Below are 25,028 nucleotides of genomic sequence, written 5' to 3'. Positions count from 1 at the left end.
GTCTTTTGAGGAGTTGGGTGGCGATGCCAGAATAGAGTGCATTGCCATAGTCGAGGCGACTGGTAATGGTCTGGTGTTGACAGGGATCCATCTGAAGATTCTGCGGAGGGTGTGGAAGCAGGAGGAGGTGACTCCGTTGATTTATGGCTTCATGGTAAGTTCACTTTCTAGGATGATGGCGAGGTTGTGTGCGTAATCTGTAGGAGCAGGTGTGGGTCCGAGCTTGGATGGGCACCAGCTGTTGTCCCATATGGAGGCATTTCTCAGATCAGTTCTTCCATCTTGTCAGATTTAAGTTTGAGGCAATTAGCTCTCATCCAGTTGGCGACACTGGTCAAGGTACCGCAGAAGTTTGCTCTGGTGGTGGGGGGATCTTCGGTGGAAAAACTCTCCAAGACCATAGGTTTGGGAAAGTGAGAAAATCCTTGCACTGCTTTTAAGCCAATAATCCTGAAGTATTGAACACTTTGCTTGTGTAATAAGGCCTTTGAACGCCGTTACTAGAATGTTTTTTATGTGTATGAAGCCTTGGATTATTTTGACACGCTCTACCCCAGATGTAGCAGTCTAATAATATCGATGAATGAACAATGACTGTAATATTAGCAAAGTGTGCATCTAGGTTACTATTGGAGGTGTGCTAAATTTGCATAGCTTGCATTTGCAAAATTATTTTTGGGAAATTATGTAAAACTATGCATACTTCAAAACCACCATGTGATGCTGTATATTAGCATGAAATGCTTAAAGCAAGGATCTATTTTATGCTGAAAACACACCAAAAAACACAAACAATGGTCACTTCCAATGTGTCAATATTTGCCACTATCATAGCATAATTTTGCAATGTGGCATAAATTAGCACGATTATGGCAATTTTGCATTACAAGCGTAATGGAAAATGACCGACATTATTTAAGATTATGCAAATTTCACCTGTGCATATTTACTAGTTCAACAAATCACATCAGGTTGGTGCTCAGTATAATTGTAGATATTAAGTTGCCTTAAACATCCATATTTAGAACATTGAATAGCATCGAAGTCTTTGATATTCAAGACCAGCAAATAAAATTGGGAGTAAAGAATGATATTAAAGTGATGTGCAGGTCCTGAAACAAGAAATATATTTCCCACCTGTTCCCATGTATCAAGTAACATGACGTCATCTTCTGCAAGGTCATCCTGTGTGAACTCTCCAGGAACATCTTCAATCTTTAGAAATAAAAAACATGTATAAATATGTAAACTACCACTAACAAAAATATAAACGCATACAAGGATGATTGTGACTAGTCAGAAAAATACCTTCTCGTTAGGTTATTGATTTTCTCATGTAGTGTGCACCCAAATGACCTCCACTGCTGCTGACTGCGGCATAAATGTAGCTTAATATAAGATAATATGTCTATTTGACAAAGGTTTGCTGTACAGTTTTGGATGGCAACAAACAGGAGTGCATTAATTTTGAACACTTTTATCAAATACTAAATAGAGAGTTAAGGCAACATATTTTAAAGCACTATTCACTTGCAATCAAACACGCATTTTCAAAGTTAATGGGCTAGTTTGCATTTTCAGTTTTAAGCCAGACTTCTTGCACTCGAATTGTCAAATAACTGGTACAATAAGCACTCAGATTGTCCCTAGAATGTGCAAGGATATAGAATTTTCGCAGCCCTGAACTACAGGCCACAGGCACTCCTTCATGGCAGCATACCCATATACCCACTTCTTCAATGAAACACTCATGCCAGCTGAAAAAGGGCCTTCACTCCTCCACTCAATTACTGCCTCACCATGTATTCTACCACACTGGCTCATCAAATACTCTCACAGCAATGCTCTCATGCATTCACTGTCTCACCAAGCACTCACTCACACCAACTGATCTTTGACATTCACTCAAACTCCTACGGACATCAATGTACTCTTGTCTTCACTAACTATCTAAAAAGGCACACAGTAACAATAACTCTAGCATGTCCCTCACTCATACAATCATTTCTTGTCTCACCATGTATTCTACAACACCAGTTCATCGAAGAATCTCACTCTCAGAAAAGTTCTCATGAATTCACTGTTTCGCCAAGCACTCACTCGTACTACTTCACATTTGACACTTATTCATGCACCCACTGACACCAGGGTACGTTTACATTTACTCACTGTTTCACGAGGCACACAATAAGACTAACTCTAGTGTGACAGTCATGCACTTCAACACACTGAGGGACATGAAGCACGGCAGCAAGACTCTGAGAACCGGATCCCACCTCGCCACTCCCCCGGTATATTGAACATGACTCAGTATAGTAAATACCAGGCACTTAAACATAGCATATGTATTTGTAAAGTGCACAAGTTCATTCAAGGGTATCTTGGCGCTGAATAACAGTTACTCAGGTCAGTGGTGCTCCTTTTATCCACCTCAGAAGGATGAAAGACTTAGTAAACTCACTGGGATTTGAACCTGTGACCATGAGGCTGAACACAGGCCCCTACAGTGAACACATTAGCCCATTAAGCCACCAGAACCGGCTTTCAATCAGGAAAAATAGTTACATTAGTAGTGAATTTCGGAAGAGCTGTAAATACAGAACAAAATTGTGCATTTTGCGATGCGCATTGGAAATGAATGACACTCTATAAACACTACAAATTAATAACACTACATGCAGAACCCTGTATCTTTATGCAAAATTAAATATAAAATAACACATTTCTTTTTAGGTCTTTCTTGTGCTAAATGAAGGCAGTTTAGTAAGTGAAAACACAGTGAAGACATGGATTCCCAACATGAGAATGTTCTACCAGCCACCGAGCTAGAGCTGGGGATACTGGTCTAGATACTGAGACTCGAATAACAATCTCTGGGATGCATTGTGTAGTCTCCTGACCAGTGCTTTAGATGGGCAGGTACTGTCAGGTACAGAGTACCACTAAAGTATACAAAAAAGTGATAGATGGAATATATTAATTAATCTCAGCCACTGGTAGTTACTAAGTCAGCATCCATATCCATCGTTATATTGCATAACATGCTACCTCAGTTTGGACCCAGCTATATGCAAATCAGTCTTGACCCTGTTCCAATGGGAGCAGTCCAGCTCGAACTGCCAAGCCAAGTCCTTCCTGGCCTGTACACAGGCTACCCAGGACTGTTAGGGCTCATCAGCCAGGTAGAGCTTGGTGCCAGTGACATAGTGTTCATGGGACCCATGTCTGTCATACGTGTCCCACGTAGGACAACACACTAAAGTGGTAGCATCCTCCCCAGCCCGGTTGCATTTAAATGAATTACGCCACACACAAAGCTCTTGATTACACCTACTTACTTCTCGGAGTGTAGCCGGTAACTGAAAGGTACTGTACATGAATTTTATTAACCACACCCAATCACTTAAAACACTAGACTACGGGGTCCGATAGGGACCATAAGGATCCTACGAACGATTATTCACAAGACTTACAAAAGCGTACAAAAAGCATGAGCACTGGTTTCATGTTGACTTCTGGGGCAGCAGGACTTTTTATTCATTCTGGGGCAGAAGGATGGTTTCTTGAGAGTCACCAATATGTGTTTGGTAAGATTTGTATCTTGCCAACTAAAAACCGACATCTGGCCTTTTTGGCACTTTGGCTGATGCACTGCTATTCACAGCAGGGTTGTGTGCTACTGCTGTTAGTGCCACTTATTCCAATTTTTCCAAAGCCAGAGCAATGGGCACTTGCAGGCGGCTACTTCAGTTGCTTGTATTTTATTTGTTCTTAATTTTTATGGATGAAGAGGGATTGCTTTCTGGTCCCATCACCACTTTCAAAAGCCAAAAAGTGTTCATATGCAAAATGTGGTGGACTCATCCTATACATGACTAACAGCTCAGCATGCCAAGGCCTTAAGTGGGCGAATCCAAACAAGCCAATAGCTTAAGAGGGCTGATCAAAATTCCTTCCTCTATATTACATGGCTTTTTTTGTTGTTTTCTTTTTTTTTTACAATTTTATACTGCGCAAACTCGACACAAAGGTATAAGATCGCTTTACAAGAGCACCATTTGCATTACAGATGGACACATTCATTTTTAGGTACAGGGAGATAGTGATTTGCTCAGAATCACAGGATGTTTGAGTCTCCTGCCAGACTCGACCCTGGCTCTCCAGCATCATAGTGGACCGCTCTAGCCATGCGTTATCGTTTGAGTTGTCTAGTACTTTCTCCTTACACACACAAAAAAAACGCTCTGCTGTAATTCAGGCGTCACAGCACAGCTGGGTTGCACTAGGCAGCTCAGCTGGGAACCCAATGATGAAGCATGCCACCAACTAGGTTAGTGGGTGAGGGTTCTTTTAAAAACCTAATGGTTTTTCTTGATCATTCCTGTATATGTCAATCTGTCATTTTCACTTTTGGATCCCCGAACGAGAATGTCCACATTGTTGCTTATTGTTTATGGGGCCAACATGATGCCTTGCCTCCAAAACGGAAGCTGTCTATTGCCAGACCTAAAACAAATTACTTAGTGGGAAAAAATGCACACCATTTATTCGTCAGCAATGTACAAAAAAGCCATTGTCTGACCAAGTGCTTGTTTAAAAGTCATGCAGTGATTAATATATTATGGCAACTAGTAATATCTTTGTAGCTGGATGACATAATCAAAGGTCAGATTTATAGCAGATACCACAAAAGTTATTACTTCTTTGTTGGTAAGATCAGGCATGCATATATTTAAAAAATGGCCTGACATCCATTGTTCATGTATGTAATGTAAATCGTATGACTACCTGCATTACAGTGGGGCCACTGAGGCATTGGTGGGGCTGATTATTTAATTACAGTATCTCCCTTGGTGACCTATCATTAGCGGAAGAAGGTAAATCCGACATCTACACTTCCACCTTTGCCTCACGAGCAGATGGGAAAATGCCTGAACCATGATGAGCAATGATGAGAAAGGGGACATGCTCAAACTGATCATGTAAGCACCTCCAACAGCGGCAGTGTTGGGGCTGGCTAACCAAGGTGATAAAATAAGTAATTTCAGAAGTAATACTTCTATCCTAGGTATTACCTTTGCGATTCAGGTGTGCTACAGCTTGATGTAATGGTTCCTACTGATGCCCCACTCTAAAACACTCAGCAAATGTGTTATGATAGAGCTGCAGTTTACTAGCGATGAAAACATTTTGCCACAAAAGTACTCCTACTGTGTTTCCTATGAAACTTAAGTTAATGGTACTTATGTTAATTTTGGAACCTCCTGAGGCACAGCCGGGAGTAGGCAGCTATCAGCAGCTATCAGCGCCTGAACGCTTGCACTTCTAACGTTAGGAAACTGCTTTTAATACTCACTTTTCCTTCCCCTTGTCACTCGATCTTGCATAGCGGTGCGAGCGCTGGCAACGGAAATCGCCGTCATCTTCCACCTGCCTCCCCTCACGCCCAGTCAGTGACACGCCCAATCGGAGGACACGCCCCCTGTACGTATTTCCCTTACTATATAGATGTGTACATATCGGAAGCGCAGCGGACGAGCGCAGCGGGCGCGCCGAAGTCGCGCTTAAGGCAAGCTCGTCTGCGCTCGTCCGCGATCAGGCCGTGTCCGTGGCAGGGACTTCTCCACGTCTCATCAGCCATATCTCCGCGAAATATACTCGGGCCGAGCTGTTGTCTTATTAGACCTCCATTCCTCGTGACCGGCCCTTGTCCCGCCTTTGACGCTCAGAGCCAGGCCTTTGCCTGCACAGTCTGTAATTTTTCCTTCTCTGCCTTAGACCACACTTGCAGCACAACGCACGATCTGCACCCCGCTTCCATTCGTGGTGCCCAGTCCTTCCCGACCCTCAGAGCTGCACTGATTAACTGTAGATCGCTGAGCAAACATGCCATCGATATTTGGCAGTCCCTCCGGGACAACAATTGGGACTTGCTCTTTCTAACTGAAACTTGGCTGAACGACACCACCAACCCCGCTATCACCCTTGCTTTGCCGGAGGGCTATATTATCAGCTGCGCCAACCGGTCTAACGGCTCTTCAGGAGGTGGTGTCGCCTTAATCCATAAGTCCAAATGGACGGTTACCCTCCCCTCTTACGACCAAATCGATTGTATTGAAGGCATGCTTTTTAGTATCTTAACTTCCCCGTCTTGCTCTTGTTCGGGAATTCTTATTTATCGTCCCCCTCATTCCAACACTGCTCACCTACCGGCTCTGGCGGACTATATCATCCAGCTTAGTACACTCTATGCTAATTTTACCGCTCTAGGCGATTTTAACCTCCATGTTGACAACGTATCCTGTTCGCATAGTAATCACTTAATTTCCATGTTAGCGGACTGCAATCTTGCCCAAATAATAACCCTACCCACGCACAAAGCGGGTCATATACTGGATCTGATCTGCTCCAACTTACCTTCTATTCAGGCATCCCCCCCTACCCCGGTTATTTGGTCGGACCATTTCCTCATTCCTTTTGAGATCGGTATTCCCTGCCATTCTAGACCCGCTATCATCCCCAAAATATCTGGCAGAAACTGGAGTCGGATCACTTCTGAATCACTCCTGGAACACCTACAAAACACCCAACCAGGTTTGTCACCTGATCTTGATCTACAGATTGACCACTTGGATGCATGGATCGGTCAGGGTTTAGATGCTCTTGCTCCTCTCAAGCCTATTAAAACCCATAGGGCTGTACCCTCAGCACCCTGGTACTCTGACGAGCTCCGACAGAAAAAGACCTCTTGTAAATCTCTCGAAGGCCTCTGGAGACAGAACTATACTACGGACAGTAAAATCACCTATAAAATAGCTCTTAAAGAATATCGCCGAATGATTGAGGAGCGTAAACGGGATTATCTGGCCTCTCGAATCAAACTCGCCAGCAACGGCGCTAGGGAGATCTTCAATATAGTTAGATCTTTTACAGATCCTAACGCATTGACACGCACTCAACCTGCCTCACAGTCACTTTGCGATAAACTTTCTCAATTTTTTGAGGACAAAATTGAGACCATATACTCCTCTTTTCCCACCTCCACTTCTGAAGGAAGGGAAGAGGAACCCATAATTTTCTTGCCACCGGTGTCTACCTTTCTCGAATTTGCAGCCGTCTCTGAGGCAGAATCCCTGGCCGAACTACTTAAATGTAAGTCAGGTTCCGCGAATGATCCTTGGCCAGCTAAGCAATACAAAAAACTTGCTTCTTTACTTAACCCTCACCTGAATCTTATTTGGAATGATTCCCTCAGAACAGGCAGCTTTCCTGCCAAATGGAAACTTGCCTCTCTGGTCCCCATCCTCAAAAAGCCTAATCTGGACCCGGACCTTCCCAGTAATTACAGACCTATTTCTCTCCTGCCTGCCCCAGCTAAGATCCTGGAGAAATTGGTGCACTCCCAGTTGGCTAATTTCATCGAATCCAATAGTCTCCTCCATGAATCCCAGCATGGCTTCAGGTCGGGCCATAGCACAGAGTCGGCCCTTATTGAAATGGCTGACTCGGTGAGATGGACGCTCGACCAGGGGTCGAGGGCGGTGTTAGTGCTGCTGGATCTTTCAGCGGCATTTGACACCGTCTCTCATAGGACCCTGCTGGGGAGGCTGGAGGACTTAGGTCTGGGTGGTGCTGTGTTGAAATGGTTCTCATCCTACCTCTCGGACCGTTCTCAGCAGGTTTTCACTCCTCCCTACACTTCCCCCCTCAGACCACTCAAATGGGGAGTTCCACAAGGCTTCTCTCTGAGCCCGCTTCTATTTAATGTTTATTTCACTCCCTTGGCCAAGCTGATTGCTCAGTCTGGGATTAAATCCATCTCCTACGCTGACGATATTCAGCTACTTTTCACTTTCAATACCCCCTCTGCTTCTGCTTTTGACCCATTGAAAACCTGCCTTCGAGACATTTCTACCTGGATGGATGCCAACTCCCTCCGTCTCAATGCAGGTAAAACGGAGATTTTGTTTTTTAACTCTCCATCCCCCCTGGATTCTAGCCTATGGTGGCCAGTTGATCTGAGTCAAGCTCCCATCCCCAAAGACTCGGTCAGAAACCTAGGAGTACGCTGGGACACCCACCTCAGTTTTAACACCCAGGTACAAACAGTTGCAGCCTCCTGCTTTGCAAAGATCAGGACAATTAAACGGCTCATCAACTATTTACCAGCGGACTGCCGCAAGACGGTGATCCAGGCATTGATAACTTCTCACCTTGATTACGCCAATGCCCTCTATCTTGGTATTACAGCATCCCTTTGTCATAAACTTCAGACGGTCCAAAACGCTGCAGCACGGTTGGTGGAGAAAGTCCCCGCTAGACACCATATGTCCCCTCTCCTCCGTAAACTCCACTGGCTGCCCATTGCCAAAAGATGTGTCTTCAAAGCTATGACGCTGGCCTTTCGTGCGTCCAAAGGCAACGGGTCGGCCCATCTGAAAAACACCCTGCGACCTTACGTTAACTCCAGGACTTTACGCTCCAACTCTTTATTCTTCCTGGACACCCCACGATTCAAGCGTACTCGAGCAGGTGGAAAAACCTTTCAGGTCTGTGCCACTCAGTGTTGGAACAAGCTTCCGCTTGCCCTTCGCACCTGCCTTACTGAATCTGTATTCCGTAAACACCTGAAAACTCATCTCTTTCCCCCTTAAATCAGGCCTGCTATCCCCCTTTGCTCTCTGGTTTCTGAGTTTTCTAGCGCCGGGACGCCCCGTTGGGGCAGCTGTGCGCTTTATAAAATACACAAATAAATAAATAAATATGATGTTTTTTGCAACAACTTTGTGAATTTCATGGTTTGCTAAATATACAGTAATGGACACTTGGGAGCCGATGTCCTAAAACACAGGTCAAAATAGTATATTTGTACAAATAGTGCACCAGTTTTTTTTTTGACCTGGCTTTCATTTTGCAGTGCAATATATGTAATCATAGGTCACACCACAAAATGACCAGTTGCAGAGTGTGACAGAATGACCTGCTTAACAAGTATTAATTACGCAGGTAGATAATTTGCAGCACTTTGTGGTTGGGTACAAAGGGATTGTGCCCTGCAAGAAAGAATAGATTTAGTATTATTTCTTTTTTAAAATAGGCCACCATTTTCACATTTAAAAAAAAAATGCAGCCCTTGTTCCTAAAAAGAACCGATGGAAAAAAGTTTCCAATTTGGGAAGACATTGGGAAGTAGGCAGTCTATTTCCCCTGGCGCCACCCAAAACAATTCCTAAAAGGTAAGCTGTCCAACGAGGCCAGCTTTCCCTTTGTAAACAGAGTGCCACATCCTTTGAGGTGCAGGTAATGTTCAAGGGTTTGCCACAACGACTTGTGTTTCAAACCACTGATACTTCATTGTGATTTGTAATTAAGAGGGAACTCCACTTTTACACCCCCGCCATAATTGCAATTCAGAACGAGTCTCAAAACTCTTTTTGTGTTCTGAAAGTAATTCCGAATCTCAAAACGGTTTGGTAATTTAAGAAATGTGATTCTGTGATTGCAAACCTTAATATTGTGAAAATTGCAGGGCTTGCAACTACAACATCATTGTATTGAAGATCTACTCCCACTCTCAATACCTTTAGCAAAGCCCTTAACACTTTCCTCATTACGGTTCCAAGAACCTTGAGTTACTAACACAGTTGTAGCCTGGATCTTTTTCGCCCTGCCTTCGTTCACAATGCACCCTCATGTATGGATACCAATAGCTCTGCAAAATGCCTAACAAGCTCTGTAAATAAATGAATATTAGGACATCCTATAACTAGGATTCGTTAGGGGCCTCCTGAAGAAGATGGCATAATTTTTTTGTTATTCAGGTATCTTTAAATAAAAAAATCATGGCACAGTGCCACTTACTGTTTTTTAGATTGAACAGAGCAAGCAGAGAACATCACAAAAAGCTATGATGAACCATTGGAGTATACTCACAATAAATCTTCCTGTTTTGTTAGAGCATCCGTAGAGTCGCGGTGGGTGGTCAGCCAGGTTAGACTGGAGTAGAGGTGAAGTCTGGTACTCAGTTTTACCTCCTAATGCCTTCCAAAATTCCTCTGTGAACATCAAAAGAGTGAGCTCTTTATTGGCATTGGGTATACAAAAAGACTCAAAAGACTAAGGGGGTAGAACGAGTGAAGAAATCAATGTAATTGTGGCCCGAAGAGAGCTTATCTTGAGATGCCCCTGAGGGCAATGCCTCGATATGCACAGCTGAAGGAGTTTGCAGGATTTTGTTTTTTTTAAACTGAAATTTGCTGAAAAAATCTGCTGCTTAAAGTGATGTTTTAGTTAGGTATGTTAATAAGATCTTACTTACAGTAAAAAAAACTGACATGCACTGATAAAAACAAAGGTTAGAGATGTTATAGTTAGGTTTTGACATAAGGTAAAAATAATGTATAAATTCCCCAAAACACTGAAGTTCACCAGTTATAATTTACTGAGCTAACTATAACTTGCACCCCTGCCATGCACTGCTTATGACCCTATATCGTACATCACTCATAGCACGTTAAATAACATTATTAATGACATAATTGATAATATCTCAAATGACATCATATTTAATATTATTAAATTCCTCGTAAAATTAGTCCATATTTCCTAAAAGGATGACTTGGTTCATAAAAACATCAGTTTGACCCACAAACTGCATTTTTATGATATCAAAATAAGTAGCAGACACTCTAACAACTAGTTTCCTTTCCTTATCTGCTTGTCTTTGGGAATGTGTGAAAATATTTTCCATTCAGAGGATCCAAACGAGTTTTGCTCTCTCAAAGTTGTTTATTGAATAGCACCAATGCAAATCTGTTTGCAGTGCATGTATTACAAATCAAATCATGCATTTGTTTACAGTCAAACCAGTGACATTGCTATAAGAGAATTCAGGTAGTCTGATAAAGTATACGATATGATGTGTGAAAAATACAGATTATGTGCTTATGGAGGACGAGCATAAAATCTGTGCTAGTGAAGTGGAGTGCGGTGAAAGTGAGTGCCATAGGACGCCCAGTGAGAGAATGAGGAGTGCGTAAAAGATACCAGCTACATCAGAATAAAGAGAAAGCTTTATGGGGGGGGGGTCCAGGTATTTCACTGCGGGTGGGTCCAGGGTGTGAAAAACATGCTCTTCACTATGGAGTACGATGAGACTTCAGGACAGAAAAGGTATAAAATTAAAGGTTCAAGGGACATGACATTTGAAAGAAACAAGTTACTTCACTATGACAGTATGGGGACCTTGCAAGGCAGGCTAGGCATACCAGTATGGAAAGTAAGGTCAGTGGTCGGCAGAAGGAAGCAAGTACATCATCACAGTGGATGTAGGAGTGGGAAATGTGGGAGGTTGAGAAGCAGCCAGGATAGAACATCTTTGACCCATTGAAAAGTAGGGATGGAGAGTGTTCGACAGACTAAGCCCTTCTTAATAATAATATGCTGTGATCGTAAGGTAGATCAGGTACATCGGTATGGGTAGAAGAAGCAGAGAGGTCCAGTACATGACTAAAGTAGGGAGGGTCTGAAGGACAAAACGCATACGTCATTAAGAGTGGATGACAGTTCTGGAAATGCTACAAGCAATGTATTTCACAATGTGAGGAGGACAGTGTAAAGAACAGACCATGCACTTGTTTAACAGAAGTACACATTTCATCAAATACCTTGATCTGTACTATGGACAGGAAGAAAGGGTGTATGGGAGAAAAGGTACTTACATGGAGAATAGTGCCATAGAACCAAAGTACTTTGCGATTAGATGCACAGGTGATATAGTAGAGATCAGCTATTTCATTTGAACACGTCTACTTCCAATGATTAGTTAAACTTTGTCTACATGAAATAGATAAGAAATGCAATGCCTACCTGGTTCTTGGCCTTCTGTGATTCTAGTGGGTTTGCATTTCAATACATTGGCTACATATTGAGCCCCATGTTCTTCATCACTACTAGCTCCTTTCCCTATCCAGGTGTATCCAGAGTTATTTTTAAGTTTTAAAACAAATACATCATTCGAATTCAGTGACATTGCCTTTGCATCAACCTAGGATAAAACAAATAAAATATGTCAATATAAAAATAAAGGTTCAAATGTAAAAAGACAGAGTATATGTAGACTTATTGGTTCTTTCTTGTGATGTAGGGTCTTAATTAGTTTACAATTTATAACATGTAACCCATTGTGGCAATTATATAAAACAAACTGTACAAACATTTTGAATCTAGAGAGCATTTTCTAAACCACAAATCAAAACTCGAATAGTCTATTTTAATCATTCTGGTAAGACAGCTGACATTCGGAAGGGGCTGGTATCCCTTGCCAGCAGAATGAGCCAAAAAAAAGCTATTTTTAAAAAGAGGGACGATGAACAAAGACATTTAATTTAAAAATTACTTCCCAAAATGTGTCTCAAAACATGCATAGCCTATCACCCAAATTACGTTTTGTGTATCTTGGAAAAAAGCAAACTAGTCAGTGAATTATAGGAAAGAACCCACATGAGATATGGCTACATCTGATTTGTACCTTTAGATTTTGGTGGTTGCAGAATGAGGTTCATGTCAGGCAAATACCATTTGTTTCATTACATCTTACTCCTGGTATAATACAATACATATTCCTGTCCAGTGTAATGATGGAAATGTCTTTGTTATTCTAATCTTAGTAATTCGGTCATAGAAATGTGCCCATTCTATTGTTGTATCACAGAAATCTGTACTACAACAATGTGAAACACACTACCACAGTTGTTAATAAAAAACACGTTATTAGCTGAAACTAACCAAACATGTACTTTGGTGCTCCTTTTTATTTGATCAATTATCACCTCAAACTGGAAATTCTCTTTTGTTCTGAAATATTTATAATGAATACATGCTAAGTCAATTGATTTAGCAGCTACAAGGATACAATTGTTTGAAATATTTTATTGTTGTGCCTCGATGAACTTTACAATGGTTGCGCTGTTGGTTAAAATCTATTGATGTGTTATTTATTTATTGTATTCATTAAATGATTGAGGAAAAACGACCTCACCTGTGGAGGAAGACCAATGAATCTCTGTGCTGTGAAATGTCAACACTGGGATATCCCCACAACGGTTGACTAATGCCACTGCTAAAATATTTAATACAAATTCACAAACCATTTACACCTTACATCTGCAGCCAAAGCAGCTCCGCTTATGCCTGACTGCTACCCACAAAAGGATACCTGTTAATATTAATGGTGTACTACTTTTTAGATGTACACCCGGGCAGAGAATAGTTATGCAATAATAAATTCCATTCAAAAGGTGTGGAGTGTAAGGTTTAAGTTGTGGTTTTCCTTCAAGTGTTTGTGAATAGCTGCAAACTCATTAGGTTGTTGGTATTCACAAATTCCTCTCTGACCCTTTTTCAACCTGTAAAAAAACAAAGATTGAATGCGGCAAAATGCTGGAGGAACTCGCTTTTCAGGGTAGGAAGGAGATCCGAGCACCCAAAGCTTTGTAGGGGTGTGGGAGAAGGGGAATCTCCACAGGAAGAAAGAACTGCTTCATGGCAATATATATATAGCCGAGAAAAAAGGGAGGGGGTTCCCAAAACATAAAACTCTCATGCCTTTTCCATAGACTTCTTTAGGCAGGGGTACAGCAATAAATGCTGAAATAAAATTACTCCAAATTTGACAGGAAGCTAGATCTTGCTCCATAGATTGTGCTGTTTTGGATTTGTTTAAATTCTGTTCAGTAGTTTCGGAGAAATTAAGGGACTTAACGTAGAGTGGCAAGAAAAAAAAAGAAAACTTCTCATACAATGCAAAATCTAGTCTAGAGCCAGTAGGTCAGGGAGAGATGGGCAACGTGGGTGAAAACTTCTTCTACTTCTTAATATCCTGTCACCACCAGCATCTCTGCCATCCTCTGATGCAATACTGGCATGAATAATACCTGGGTAGAAGATCGGCCAGGTGGGAGGATCATCCTCTGTCCAGAGAGCATGCTGCATTTGGAATCCATATTTCCAAAGGACTTCAAATCTGTTTAGCTCCTCCCTCAGGCCTCAGGCATTGTTACAGAAGGCCCTTAGTTGGTGAGCCAACCTTTTGGATTTGATGTTTCCATTTAATAAGTAAACAAAGTATGCCAATAAAATATTTTTATTTTTGCTCTTGAGTTTTGGTTTTTTGTAGAAATATTTCTTTCTATTATCTTTCCATATTCAACAGAAAAAAACATACCTCCACTATCCTGGTGATGGATGCCAGGTTCCTGCGAACTTGAAACAGGCGTACAGCAGCAGGAGGGACCTGACCTCCTTTTCTTGATGTTCCGTCTTTGTAAATTATGAGTGGTTTATCTTTAAACAAGCTCAGCATGTGTGAAGGCTCTTTACCCTGGGAGACTCGAACCTGAGCATGGCATGGAAAGTAAAAAAAAGAACAAACACACGTTTAGTATAGAATAGCAAGAAACAGAAAGCATCCATAAGGTAAACAGCAGACTGCTTTGTGGCATGTTCATTACATTTCTGACATTTGTTTACATGCAGTTTGCCTACCCTTCTCTGGCATCTAGATGAGAGCTTGACATGTTTGTAAGAATATCTCAAGCATGCTGGGTCTAACTTCGCCAAGGGGACACGTTTTGTTGCTTTGAAGATGGACTGCATTTTTATGGAAACCTAGAGACCGCACTTCACAAAACTGCTGTAATTTGTTTTAATTATCCACTCTCTACTCCTTTCCATAAATAATTTTTTCTCTTACCGTTCATCACTAATTTTACACTTTGTGTATTTTCACATGATTTAATATTATTTTGGAGTGAGATACACAGCAAATAAAGAAATGCAAAAGCACATTATGTTAATTGGAATATTTTTTGACAGAGTTTAAAATGTTACGACACAATTCACACAACGTTTAGAGAAGATGTAAACCTATGCATGATAGATTTATATCTAAAAATGCAATAATTTTTGGGAGATTCTCAAACACAAAATATATCCTATACCTTGATTGGAGACACCATGTAACAATGTAAATGAATGCTGGTAAGAGAAATCACAAAGGGCCCTCAAAGGCTGTTTTTAGACCCTCACCAGATCATTGGGTAACACTGAGGCCCCTATCAACCAGGATGAGTCCAGCCATGTTCCAGGGAACACTTTAAACATGAACATTTACACACATCCGTAGATTTCCACATCGACCAATGTCCCCATGCACACTCCAGTTTATTGTTCGCATTGATGACAATCTGCCTGATTATGGGAATCATTGCCAGCAGTTATTGATAATAGGAGCAACCATTACAAGGTGCATTTTGAGTTTTCCCTCAGAAATGGGGAATTACTGGGAGATCTAGAGGTGCTGCATCCAATTCTTCTGGTAATCCTTCACTTCTCGCCAGGTAAATGAGAAGCATGGGTGAAATGCAAAGGATCCACAAAGTGACAATAAATATTGAAAATTCCATTACTGGCCCCATTAGAATTACAGGGCAACTTGTAATGAGGGTGCCCGCTTTCACAGGGTGGGAAAGAGCATGCCACCTCTTGTTCTGGCCATAAACCAAACTTTGTAGAGCAGAAAATGCACCCTGCTAAACTCAATCTGCAGCTGTAAATCTTTGCACAACCTAGAACATAGTGAGGAGGCTCTTGGCAAGACTGCCCTGGTGATGCCAGGCTCCATGCTGCAGTATTTCAAACTGAGAATATTTATTGGCTGCTGGGCAATGCAGTTTAAAGATGGAAAACAGCAGCCTTCTTGTCTTGGCATAAAACCCAAACCCTGATTTTCCTAATGAGCTGTGAAGGTAAGTGTGGAGGCTATGAAAGACACTTTGCATATATATATATCCCCACACGTAGGCTCCATAATAGGGCTGGTCTTAATTTCAAAGCTGCTGGCTTGGCCTTAGTAAGACTGGGTCAGTTGCCAGGAAGCAGATGATGATGTTTCGGTATTTCCAGATAGAGCAGCACCAGGACTGACTAAACAGGTTGGAGTATAATTAAAGGGCTGTTTCCTGGGAAATCAGCGATGGAATTCATTTTTTTGTTAATCCTAATCTCACTTTCTTGATAGAAGTTGTAAAGAAGATTTACATGAAAAATGTATGTCTCATGTCCTTAACAAAGTTCACAGCTGAACTGGAAAATGAGGGTCCTGTTCAAATTCAGTATCCTTCAGTAGCTGTACATTTTAAATGGTTGTAAGGATGGAAGGTTGCCCCCTAACACCAACAAGAAAACAGAGGAAAGTCTTGGCATCCCTGGGCCATCCTCGATGGTTTGCACAATATACGCACAGGAAAACCCGCAGAAAGGGATACGCTGACTTGGCACGCATTGGCCCTTTGGGTCTACCTGGATAGAGCTGTGATGTCTGGTGCTTGACTCCAACAAGCATTGCAGTCTTTGATCACGAATAATTGCCTAACGGTTTCTTAGCACAGACACATTCCGATTAACAAGAACAATCATCGCAGTGAAGAAGCGAAAAGCACCTACCAGCAAAGAATGAATCCCTGGTGAGAGAAAGATATCCAAATGGAGGATGGGAAGAGAAGAGTTGTATAAATAAATTAAATCACCAATAACTAACTGAGCCTGTGGTGCTGAATGGGAGACCCCGTGACTGTCCCTCTGCAGCCCAGTTTGAATGCAGATTTTGGCCGCCCTACAGACATCAGTATCCATACAGACCAGACTGCTAGAGGTCAGAGGGCAGTGAGTACAGCAGAAGCTGCCAGGAGTTGTTAATAAGCAATAATCCGAAACACAGTAAGGTTTACCATTGTAAGTTATAGTGTAACCTTCAAAATGAGTCACTTGACAGAGGTAATGTCCTTCCATCTGAGGTTTCGATTCCAGGAAAGCCTTCCATTAGCCCTCTGAATGAATGCATCACCTTCACCCCAGACGTTTCGTGAAGATACTACTTCATAGATTGTGTTACTTTTCAGGTCACCGTAAGAGGAAATGCTGCAATTCCCATAGATTGTTGTTTATTTTAATTTCTCAGCTCATCTCCCTTTCTACCTGGCTGCTGTCAGCTGATGCCCAGCCTGCTTCCGGGGAGCTTGCTGTGTGTTACAGTGACATGTCTGCAGTCTGAGGATAGATACACTGTTGAGAACCTAGCTCAACATGACCTTTCAAGGTCACAAGTCACAAGGTCGCCATACCCTTCTACCGCTGTAGAGGGCCTCCCTACTCGCCATCCCTACATTTGTGCACCCACCTACCTGGCATAATCCCTGCAGAGTCGGATTGGTGGTGAAATCTGGAACAGGAACATCTCACGATTGGACACGTTTAACGTTACACTCGACAGCAGATTTCATTGAGAAAATGTGTAGCTGTTACACTGCTGTATGTCCCAGTTGCTGGGATGATCACCGTTTTTTATTTTAATTTTAACGTGTTATCCTTATGATGTATTTATAGCTGCTGATTCAGGCTCATAGCGCCCTTTGTTCTTTATACAAAGCCTTGCATTTCATATATTGATACATGTTTCTTTTTCTCTGATCCGTTGTTGTTGGCAGTTCTCTGAGATCTTCTAAAGGGCTTTCTCTTACAGTCCCTCAGTAAGAGTGGCCAAAGTCCCACTGTATTAAGGCTTCTGGTAATCTCACATCTGTCATTACTGATACCTGCTGTATTGGTAATGCCAGGTTTGCAACGACATAGGCATTATAAATCCCTTAGAGGTTCTAGTGGAATTTGGCATAATGTATGGAAAAATGGGCTACACAATCAATTTCTGCATTTGAAACTGTAATTCCAGACCTATATCCAAGAACAAGTTCTCCAGGTTTGACTTAAAGGATTTGTCCCCAGAAACCAATGTGGTATATGCAGTGTTTGCCAAATGCAGTTATGCTGTAGGACTCGTAATTCATTTTGGGTCAAAATTCCTGTTTCTGAACAAAATTGTATTAAGATCAAACTTGTAATGGAGTCGTAAGTCTACGTTTGTGTTACTGCAGACACATACCTGGACAGCGTTTCCATTGAGGGAGCGGTCAAGCTGCACAGTCAGAAAGGCGGATGTTGTCAGCTCATCTCTTGTTGCATTCATTCCTTGCCTGGGGAAGAGAAACAAAGAAGCAGCATTAGAAACACACATGCGCGTAGCATTTTGATGTTATAGGCACCAAGACCCTCGTGGTTCTTGGGTGGACTCTGAACAGGGACTACGTCATATGCGGGGAGGTGTTAGGGTGTGTTTAATGTTGAGTATGAGACAATGCACAGTGTGTGAGTGTATGCTGAAGAATAAAGAAGTTTTTGACTGCAGCTTCTGTGTGGCGTATTTCATTTGCATGCTCCAGGGCTGGGGAAGACACTACATCTGGCGACGAGTAGGGGATACGTGCCCGAAGAAAAAAAGACTGCTCTTCCTGAGAGTTTGCAGTGGTACTGAAAACTGCTTGTGCATGCAATGTGTGCCACAAATCGATACATAGCAGTCTGCAACTGGTGCATGTGGAGTCAAAGCCCTACTCCAGCCCACACACGGCTAAAGAAGAAAGTGAAGGCACTGCAAAGGAGCACATTCAAAACGCCCACCAAAACTGCTGGAGAAGCGGTTGATAGAGATGTTGCGCTGCTCCCCGAATACGGAACAATTACTCAAATGAAGCAGAATGAGAACAGCAGCGACAACCAGGTACCAGAAACAGAGAATTTACTCATCATCAAAGACAAGTGAAGCATTGTATGACCTTAGATCGGGTGGTGTGACACAAGTTCAAGCAGAAGGGTTGTGCTTGCAGAAGTTGCAGAGGGCAGCTGGATAGAGCGAAAGCTGCCTGAACAGCACTTGCTCTCAGTGACAGAAAAAGCGAGCGTTAAATAAATGCAGCCATGTTCCTACAGCCACTACCGCCCTTCGATACTTCTAAGAAGCAGAACATTGGTGCCAGGTGGGCTGCATTGATTAAAACATTAGAAGACTTCATGGATGCACTAGAAGAAGAAGAGGAAGAGAAGATTATCAAATACTTAAAAAATCTTTCAGGCGATGGAGTGGAAGAAGTGCTAAAGAAAGTTTCACAGACCAAAAAGTAAACGAAGCGTTGGAGGCCAAGTTCAACCTCTACAATAGGCTGGTGAAACAATAGACAAATTTGTTGAAAGACTTGATACACTCATTATACATTGCAAGTTCTATGATTTCACCGATGAAGAAGCCATATGGCTCAGAGCAGGGCCGGCTTTAGCACTGGTGGCGCCCAGCGTAACAATGTTTTTTGTGCCTCCCAATGACCACCTCCACCATGGATTCCCTCCCTACCACCCTTAACAGTCTCCATAACTACTCTCTTTCAGGTGCATTTAATTTGATAGCATCACTCATAAAAGTGATGATTGTCAGAGCACTTTTCATAACACACACTTTACACAGAGACTATCAATCATAGGTGTGTAAACCAGTGTTTAGGAAATGTTACATAAGACAGAAGACAGAAGACAACAAGGGGTGGATTCACATGTCATCCATACAGGTAGGCAGTATAGTTGAAGAGTACTTGGTCTGGAGAAGCACAAACTCTGAATTTAAAATGTAATACAATGGATTGGGGCTCTTTTTAATAACAAGAACTGATTTTTACCCAAATGAACCATTTTTTGCAACATTAGAATACTGAAAGTCTGGGGGAAAAAATCCATACGCTCTAATCTATACCTTAAAGTCTGCATGCAGTTCTTTGATGACAGTTAATAGCTCACTGTAAACTGCAACTAACAAAAGGAAGTCTCTGACAAAAGCAGTCACCCACTGACCTGTTTACATTACATTCACTCTGTGGTCTGCATGGTACATGTTCTTTGCAGCAGGCATATTAACCTTCTGCTCTACCTTACCATGAGTCAAAACTTCTACTAGACAAAACTCCGATCTTGCCAGCAAGAACATTAATCACTGGAGTTTTCTTGACATATTAATTGTTGATTGAAAATTGCTGGAGGCCAAGAACGCTGCAGCAGGTGCTTTTAAGCACAATATAAACTAGCAAACGGGCACCCCCTTGTGAAGTAAGCACCCGGTGTGGCCGCCCTAGAGCCGGCCCTGCCTCAGAGTCATTGATGGCTGCCTTTCAGATTCATTTAGAAGACGCATGTTGGGAGAAACACATAGCTTGGAGAAAATGTTGATGGCTGCCAGAGCAGAAAAATCAGCAGACTGACAAGCTGCTGACATGGAAGCAGGAGCAGTCCACAATGTATCAGCCCTGCTCATGACAAACAAGCACAAGCAAAAACAAGATGCACTTAAGTCAACTTCTTTAAAGTAATCAAAATTATTCTTCGACGTTGATTTTCATTTCCTCATGAAGATGAATGTTCAGCCATCAGGCAGGTCTGCAAAGGTTGTGCAAAAAAGCATAATTTCATAACTCTGTGCCAAGCTAAAGAAAAATCAAGTGCGTCACGATGGAAAGAAAAGATGGACACCAGAATGTTCCAGAAGTACTCTTGCCATGCCCCCAAAACTAAACAGCTAAATCAATCATCATCATCAAGCTTATCGCACAAAGACTCTTCAACATCACTATCGAATACCAGCAAATAAGATGGGTGTGCACTGATGATGTCAACCAAAGGACGGTGTGCATATGTGGGGTTGGCTGCCTTTAAAGAAAATCACATTTCAAAGAAAAATCACAAAACAAAGCGACAAACTTCATTTGGACCTTGTCCCAACACGTTGAGAGTGAATGATCACCCAATAAAGTTTGTAATCGACAGTGGTACGTCGATTAATATCATATCCGTGGAAAAGTTTAACAGATTATCCCCCATGCCTTACCTCAGTCAATCAGGCATGAAGGTATACACCTGGTCCACTTCAGAGCCACTGCAAAGCAGTGACAATGCGACTCAAAAAGACATTGGTGCAAGCCACCATCCACGTTCTACAAGGGACTTCAATAAGTGGCTGTTTGCTCAGTTTTGCACCGCTGCTCCCATGGTGTTGATATCCCTCAACTACAACCTCTATGCTCAGTCTGAGATCAGGAGGCAATTCCCATTGTGGTTTCATGGCCTGGGAAAACTCAAGAAAATGGAAGTACAGCTTCATATCAATGAAGACATTGCCCGTTTGCTCAGCAAACACTGTAGAGTTGCTTTCCATCTCCAAGAAGCTGTAGAGAAAGAATTGGAAGCACTTTTAACGCACAACATAATTGAACATTCCACCGGGCCAACGCTATGGGTTTCGCCCATAGTAGTAGTACAGGAGTGCAGAAGTGTGTTTCTGCATTGATATGCATCAGGCAAACAAAGCCATAGGGAGGGAGTGACACCCTGGTCCACATTTAGCAGACATGATCATGCAAATAAACTGAGCCAAAGTGTTTTCCCATCTTGACCTGAATAAAGGATACCATCAACTTGAACTGGAGAACTTCATGTACATTACTTGCTTTTCGACTCATGTTGCTGAGAAATCCAACATGAATCACATGCTTTCAATTACAGTGATGAAATACTGTTTTTTGGGAGAACACAAGAAGAATACATTAAAGCCCTTAACCAGGGATGCCAGTTACTTGTTGATGCCGGTCTCACTCTGAATGCTTCAAAGTGTGAGGTTCACAAATCAAACTCAAGTTTTTGGGCACATATTCTCTGATTTGCATATTCTCTGATGGGTGAAGGACTCCAGACCCAGACAAGGTGCAAGCACGATCATCCCCTTGTCCTCACCCCCCAAGATGTTAAAATACTACAATCCTTTCTAGGCATTGCCAGTTATTGCTCATGATACATTTGCAACATTGCTACAGCAAGCACGCTATTAAGAGACTTCAAAAAGTAAAATGATCTCCAGAAGGCGACAGGAGTTTCAGAGACATTAAACATGCGATTGGAAATGCAACTGAGATAACCTTCTCTGACCACAAGTTACGTACTGAAATATTGGTTGATGCATGCCTGGGAGGGCTAGGGGCAATCCTTGCTCAACATATTGAACATCCAAAGGTTCAGAGACAGATTGTGGCCTATGGAGCATATGGAAAATGATTCACTGTCATCACAGATCACCAGGCGTTACTCACAATGTTTGGGAACCCGATGTCTAAGATGCCCCCTAACATCGAGAGGTGGGGGTTCAGACTGCAAGAGTATGATTGTTACATTGTGCACAAATAGGAAAAGGAACAAAATCCAGCAGATTACTTTTCACGAGTGCCGTTACATCATCACAGTTCGACATCCAAGACAGCTGAAGCATATCTCGACTTTATCGTGAGGTCCAGCCACCAGTGACTTTATTGGTGGAACAAATCATTGCTGCCACCAATGCTGATAAAAACATGATTATTATTAAAGAACTTATTGCTACGCAATCACGGAGGAGAAGTACCCGGCCTCTTGCTAATGATTCTGAATTCCAAAAGTTCCAAAAACCATTACTCCAGAAGGCGTAATACTGAGAGGCACGAGAATTGTCTTACCTGAAACCATAAGACAGAGGGTCATCGAGCTGGCCCATAAAGGACACCGTGGCACTGTAGCCACCAGAAGAGTCCTACAAGATCTAGTGTGGCTTCCTTGACTAGATGAGTGAGTTGAGAAGGACCTGAAAATACACCACATTTGCAAATGCTTGTATGCTAATGTGACACAACACCCAGTGACAATGTCTCCCCTTCCTTCTCATGCCTGGGAGACAGTTGAAGTTGCCTACTTGTTACCTTTTGGAAATGTGCATCCACTCATGGTAGTCACTGATGAATATTCATGGTTTCCTTTGGTGGAAGACTTATCTTCAACAACCCATGACAATTCAATTCAATTCAAATGTTTATTGTTCCAGTTAATTAAAACCATCTATCTTCGACAACCCATGACAAGATCATAGAACAACTTCATGAAATCTTTGCAACGTGGGGCATTCCCAAAATTCCTCAAATCTGACAACGGCCACCCTTTAACAGAAAAGAGTTCAAAGAATTTCTTGTCTGACTCAATGTCAAACACCAAACGAGTACACCTCTGTGGCCCCAAGCCAATTGTGTAGTTGAACGATTCATGAGCACCTTCAAGAGAGTCATCCAGCGAGCATCCATGGAAGGAGTTGAACTTAACCAAGCCATTTGCAAGGCCCTCAGGTCCTATAAATCAATTCCTCACTCCACAACTTGTGAGAGTTCAGGTACCTTGCTTTTGAGCGAGCCGTCAGAGCAAAACTACCCCAATGGACCTCTGATCAATCAGTGAATACTGGTGAAGTTGGAGATACCGACACAACCCGGAAAAGGAAAATGAAAACATATGCTGATTGGCGTTGTCATGCCCAGGAGACAAGATTTTGGTTAAACAGAAACAAAGCCTGAAAATGGACACTCTTTTTGCTGATGATCCTCGACAGGTTGTGGAGTGCAAGGGACATATGATAACAGCCCATTGTCCTGGTCAATCCATCACTCGGGACACATCACATTTCAAACACCTACAGCGACACTTGTCGAGTCCTCAAACCATGCGTAGAGCAGCACTATGAGCAGGCCTGCCTCAACCACCTGAGCTTATGTCACCATTGTCTGATCGGGGTAGACCTCTATCATCTCGGATCACCAAGTCCGGCTGACAAGTGCAATCACTTCACCGACTAATTGAAGAAATTTTATTTTCGTAAGGTTCATCACTTTTTTATTTAACACAGGGGGAGATGTAGCATATTGATGTTATACACACTAGGACCTTTGTGGTTCTAGGGCAGACATTAAACAGGAACTACACCATATGTGGGAAGGTGTTATGGTGTGGTTAATGATGAGTTTGAGATAATGTGCAGTGTGTGAGTGTATGCTGAAGAATATGAGAGGATGTGGCCTAATGGCTAGAGTGGTCAACCTCAAAGCTGGGGAACTGGGTTCGAGTCTTGACAGAGATGCTCAACATCCTGTGATTCTGGGCAAATCACTTAATCTCCCCGTGCCTACCAAAATGAATGTACCCGTCTCTAACCTAACTGGTGTTCATGTAAAGTGCTCTAATGCCTTCAGGTTGAGTTTGCGCTATATAAAACTCATCCCCCCCCCCCCCAAAAAAAAGAAGTGTTTGACTGCAGCTACCATGTGGCGTATTTCATTTGCATGCTCCAGGGCTGGGGAAGATGCTGCAGTGCTGTTTGCAACAAAGCAACAATCTTAGAGCGTGGCTGAATACATCACCTTTGTCCTTGCACAGGGTTCTTCCGTTGTCTATTACCTCACGATATAGTCTCAGAAACACCCCCATATAATAGCAAAAGAGAATTAGACGCTTTGCGTCTCCGACCAAAGATGTAAATGAGACTTCAAAACCTTCTGATGCTCTAAACCTCACCTTGGCTAATCTGCCGTTTACAAAACAAACATAAAAACATACCTGCAAAAACACATATTTAGCAAGAAAGGGTACATCCAGACATTTTTTACCTTGGGTAATGCTGTTCAAGAATATTACTTATAGTGGGAATAATATCCTTCATAATTTTAACTCATTTAGAATTTGCAATGAAATTGTAGATGTTACCAAAGACATCACGGTTGAAATATATTATTAGTCTCTGTATATATTCAATTACTAGAGTTTTACAAGTGTTGCTCTTGCCCCCATGCTGAGATTGGTCTTTTCTTAACAATAAGGTTACAGTATATACATCAATGTTTTAGCTATGAAGGAATCCTTTGTGAGTGTGTCTTCACTTATGAAAGATCATATAAAGTTCATCTTCTTTTCTGGTCCATTGGTGTATCACCCCCCCTCCACCCCCCCCCACCTACGCACAGTAATTACTGTCCCTCGCAGATATGTAGGCCCACTGAAAAAACGGATCCTAAGCTGCAAAGAACAGAGAACCAGGAAGCAAAGCTGTCCATCTTCTTCAAGAAATAGTCCCCCTGTGATCACCTGCCTTGAAACATCTGCTTAGGCCACCAGTGTGCAAAGCAGGAGACAAATTTGGGGAAACAACCTCAGCCACTATTGATCATGGAGATCACTGTAGCAACCGTTGGAGACCACGG

General features: G+C 42.2%; 1 protein-coding gene across 1 annotated transcript in view; it reads right to left on the bottom strand.

Annotated features, from left to right (window-relative positions):
* SCIN (scinderin) overlaps nucleotides 1-25,028 on the bottom strand; it is a 267,773-nt gene that overhangs the window by 25,970 nt on the left and 216,775 nt on the right. The window contains exons 10-14 of the mRNA XM_085630790.1: nucleotides 17,996-18,086; nucleotides 14,225-14,395; nucleotides 11,869-12,046; nucleotides 9,934-10,055; nucleotides 1,138-1,215 (exon numbers count right to left, since the gene is read on the bottom strand). Coding sequence (XP_085486916.1) covers nucleotides 1,138-1,215; nucleotides 9,934-10,055; nucleotides 11,869-12,046; nucleotides 14,225-14,395; nucleotides 17,996-18,086 — 640 coding nt within the window. The remainder of the gene's footprint in view (nucleotides 1-1,137; nucleotides 1,216-9,933; nucleotides 10,056-11,868; nucleotides 12,047-14,224; nucleotides 14,396-17,995; nucleotides 18,087-25,028) is intronic.

This window comes from Triturus cristatus, chromosome 10, assembly GCF_964204655.1.
Source record: "Triturus cristatus chromosome 10, aTriCri1.1, whole genome shotgun sequence".
Taxonomy (NCBI): domain Eukaryota; kingdom Metazoa; phylum Chordata; class Amphibia; order Caudata; family Salamandridae; genus Triturus; species Triturus cristatus.
This window is presented reverse-complemented; position numbering and strand designations above follow the sequence as displayed.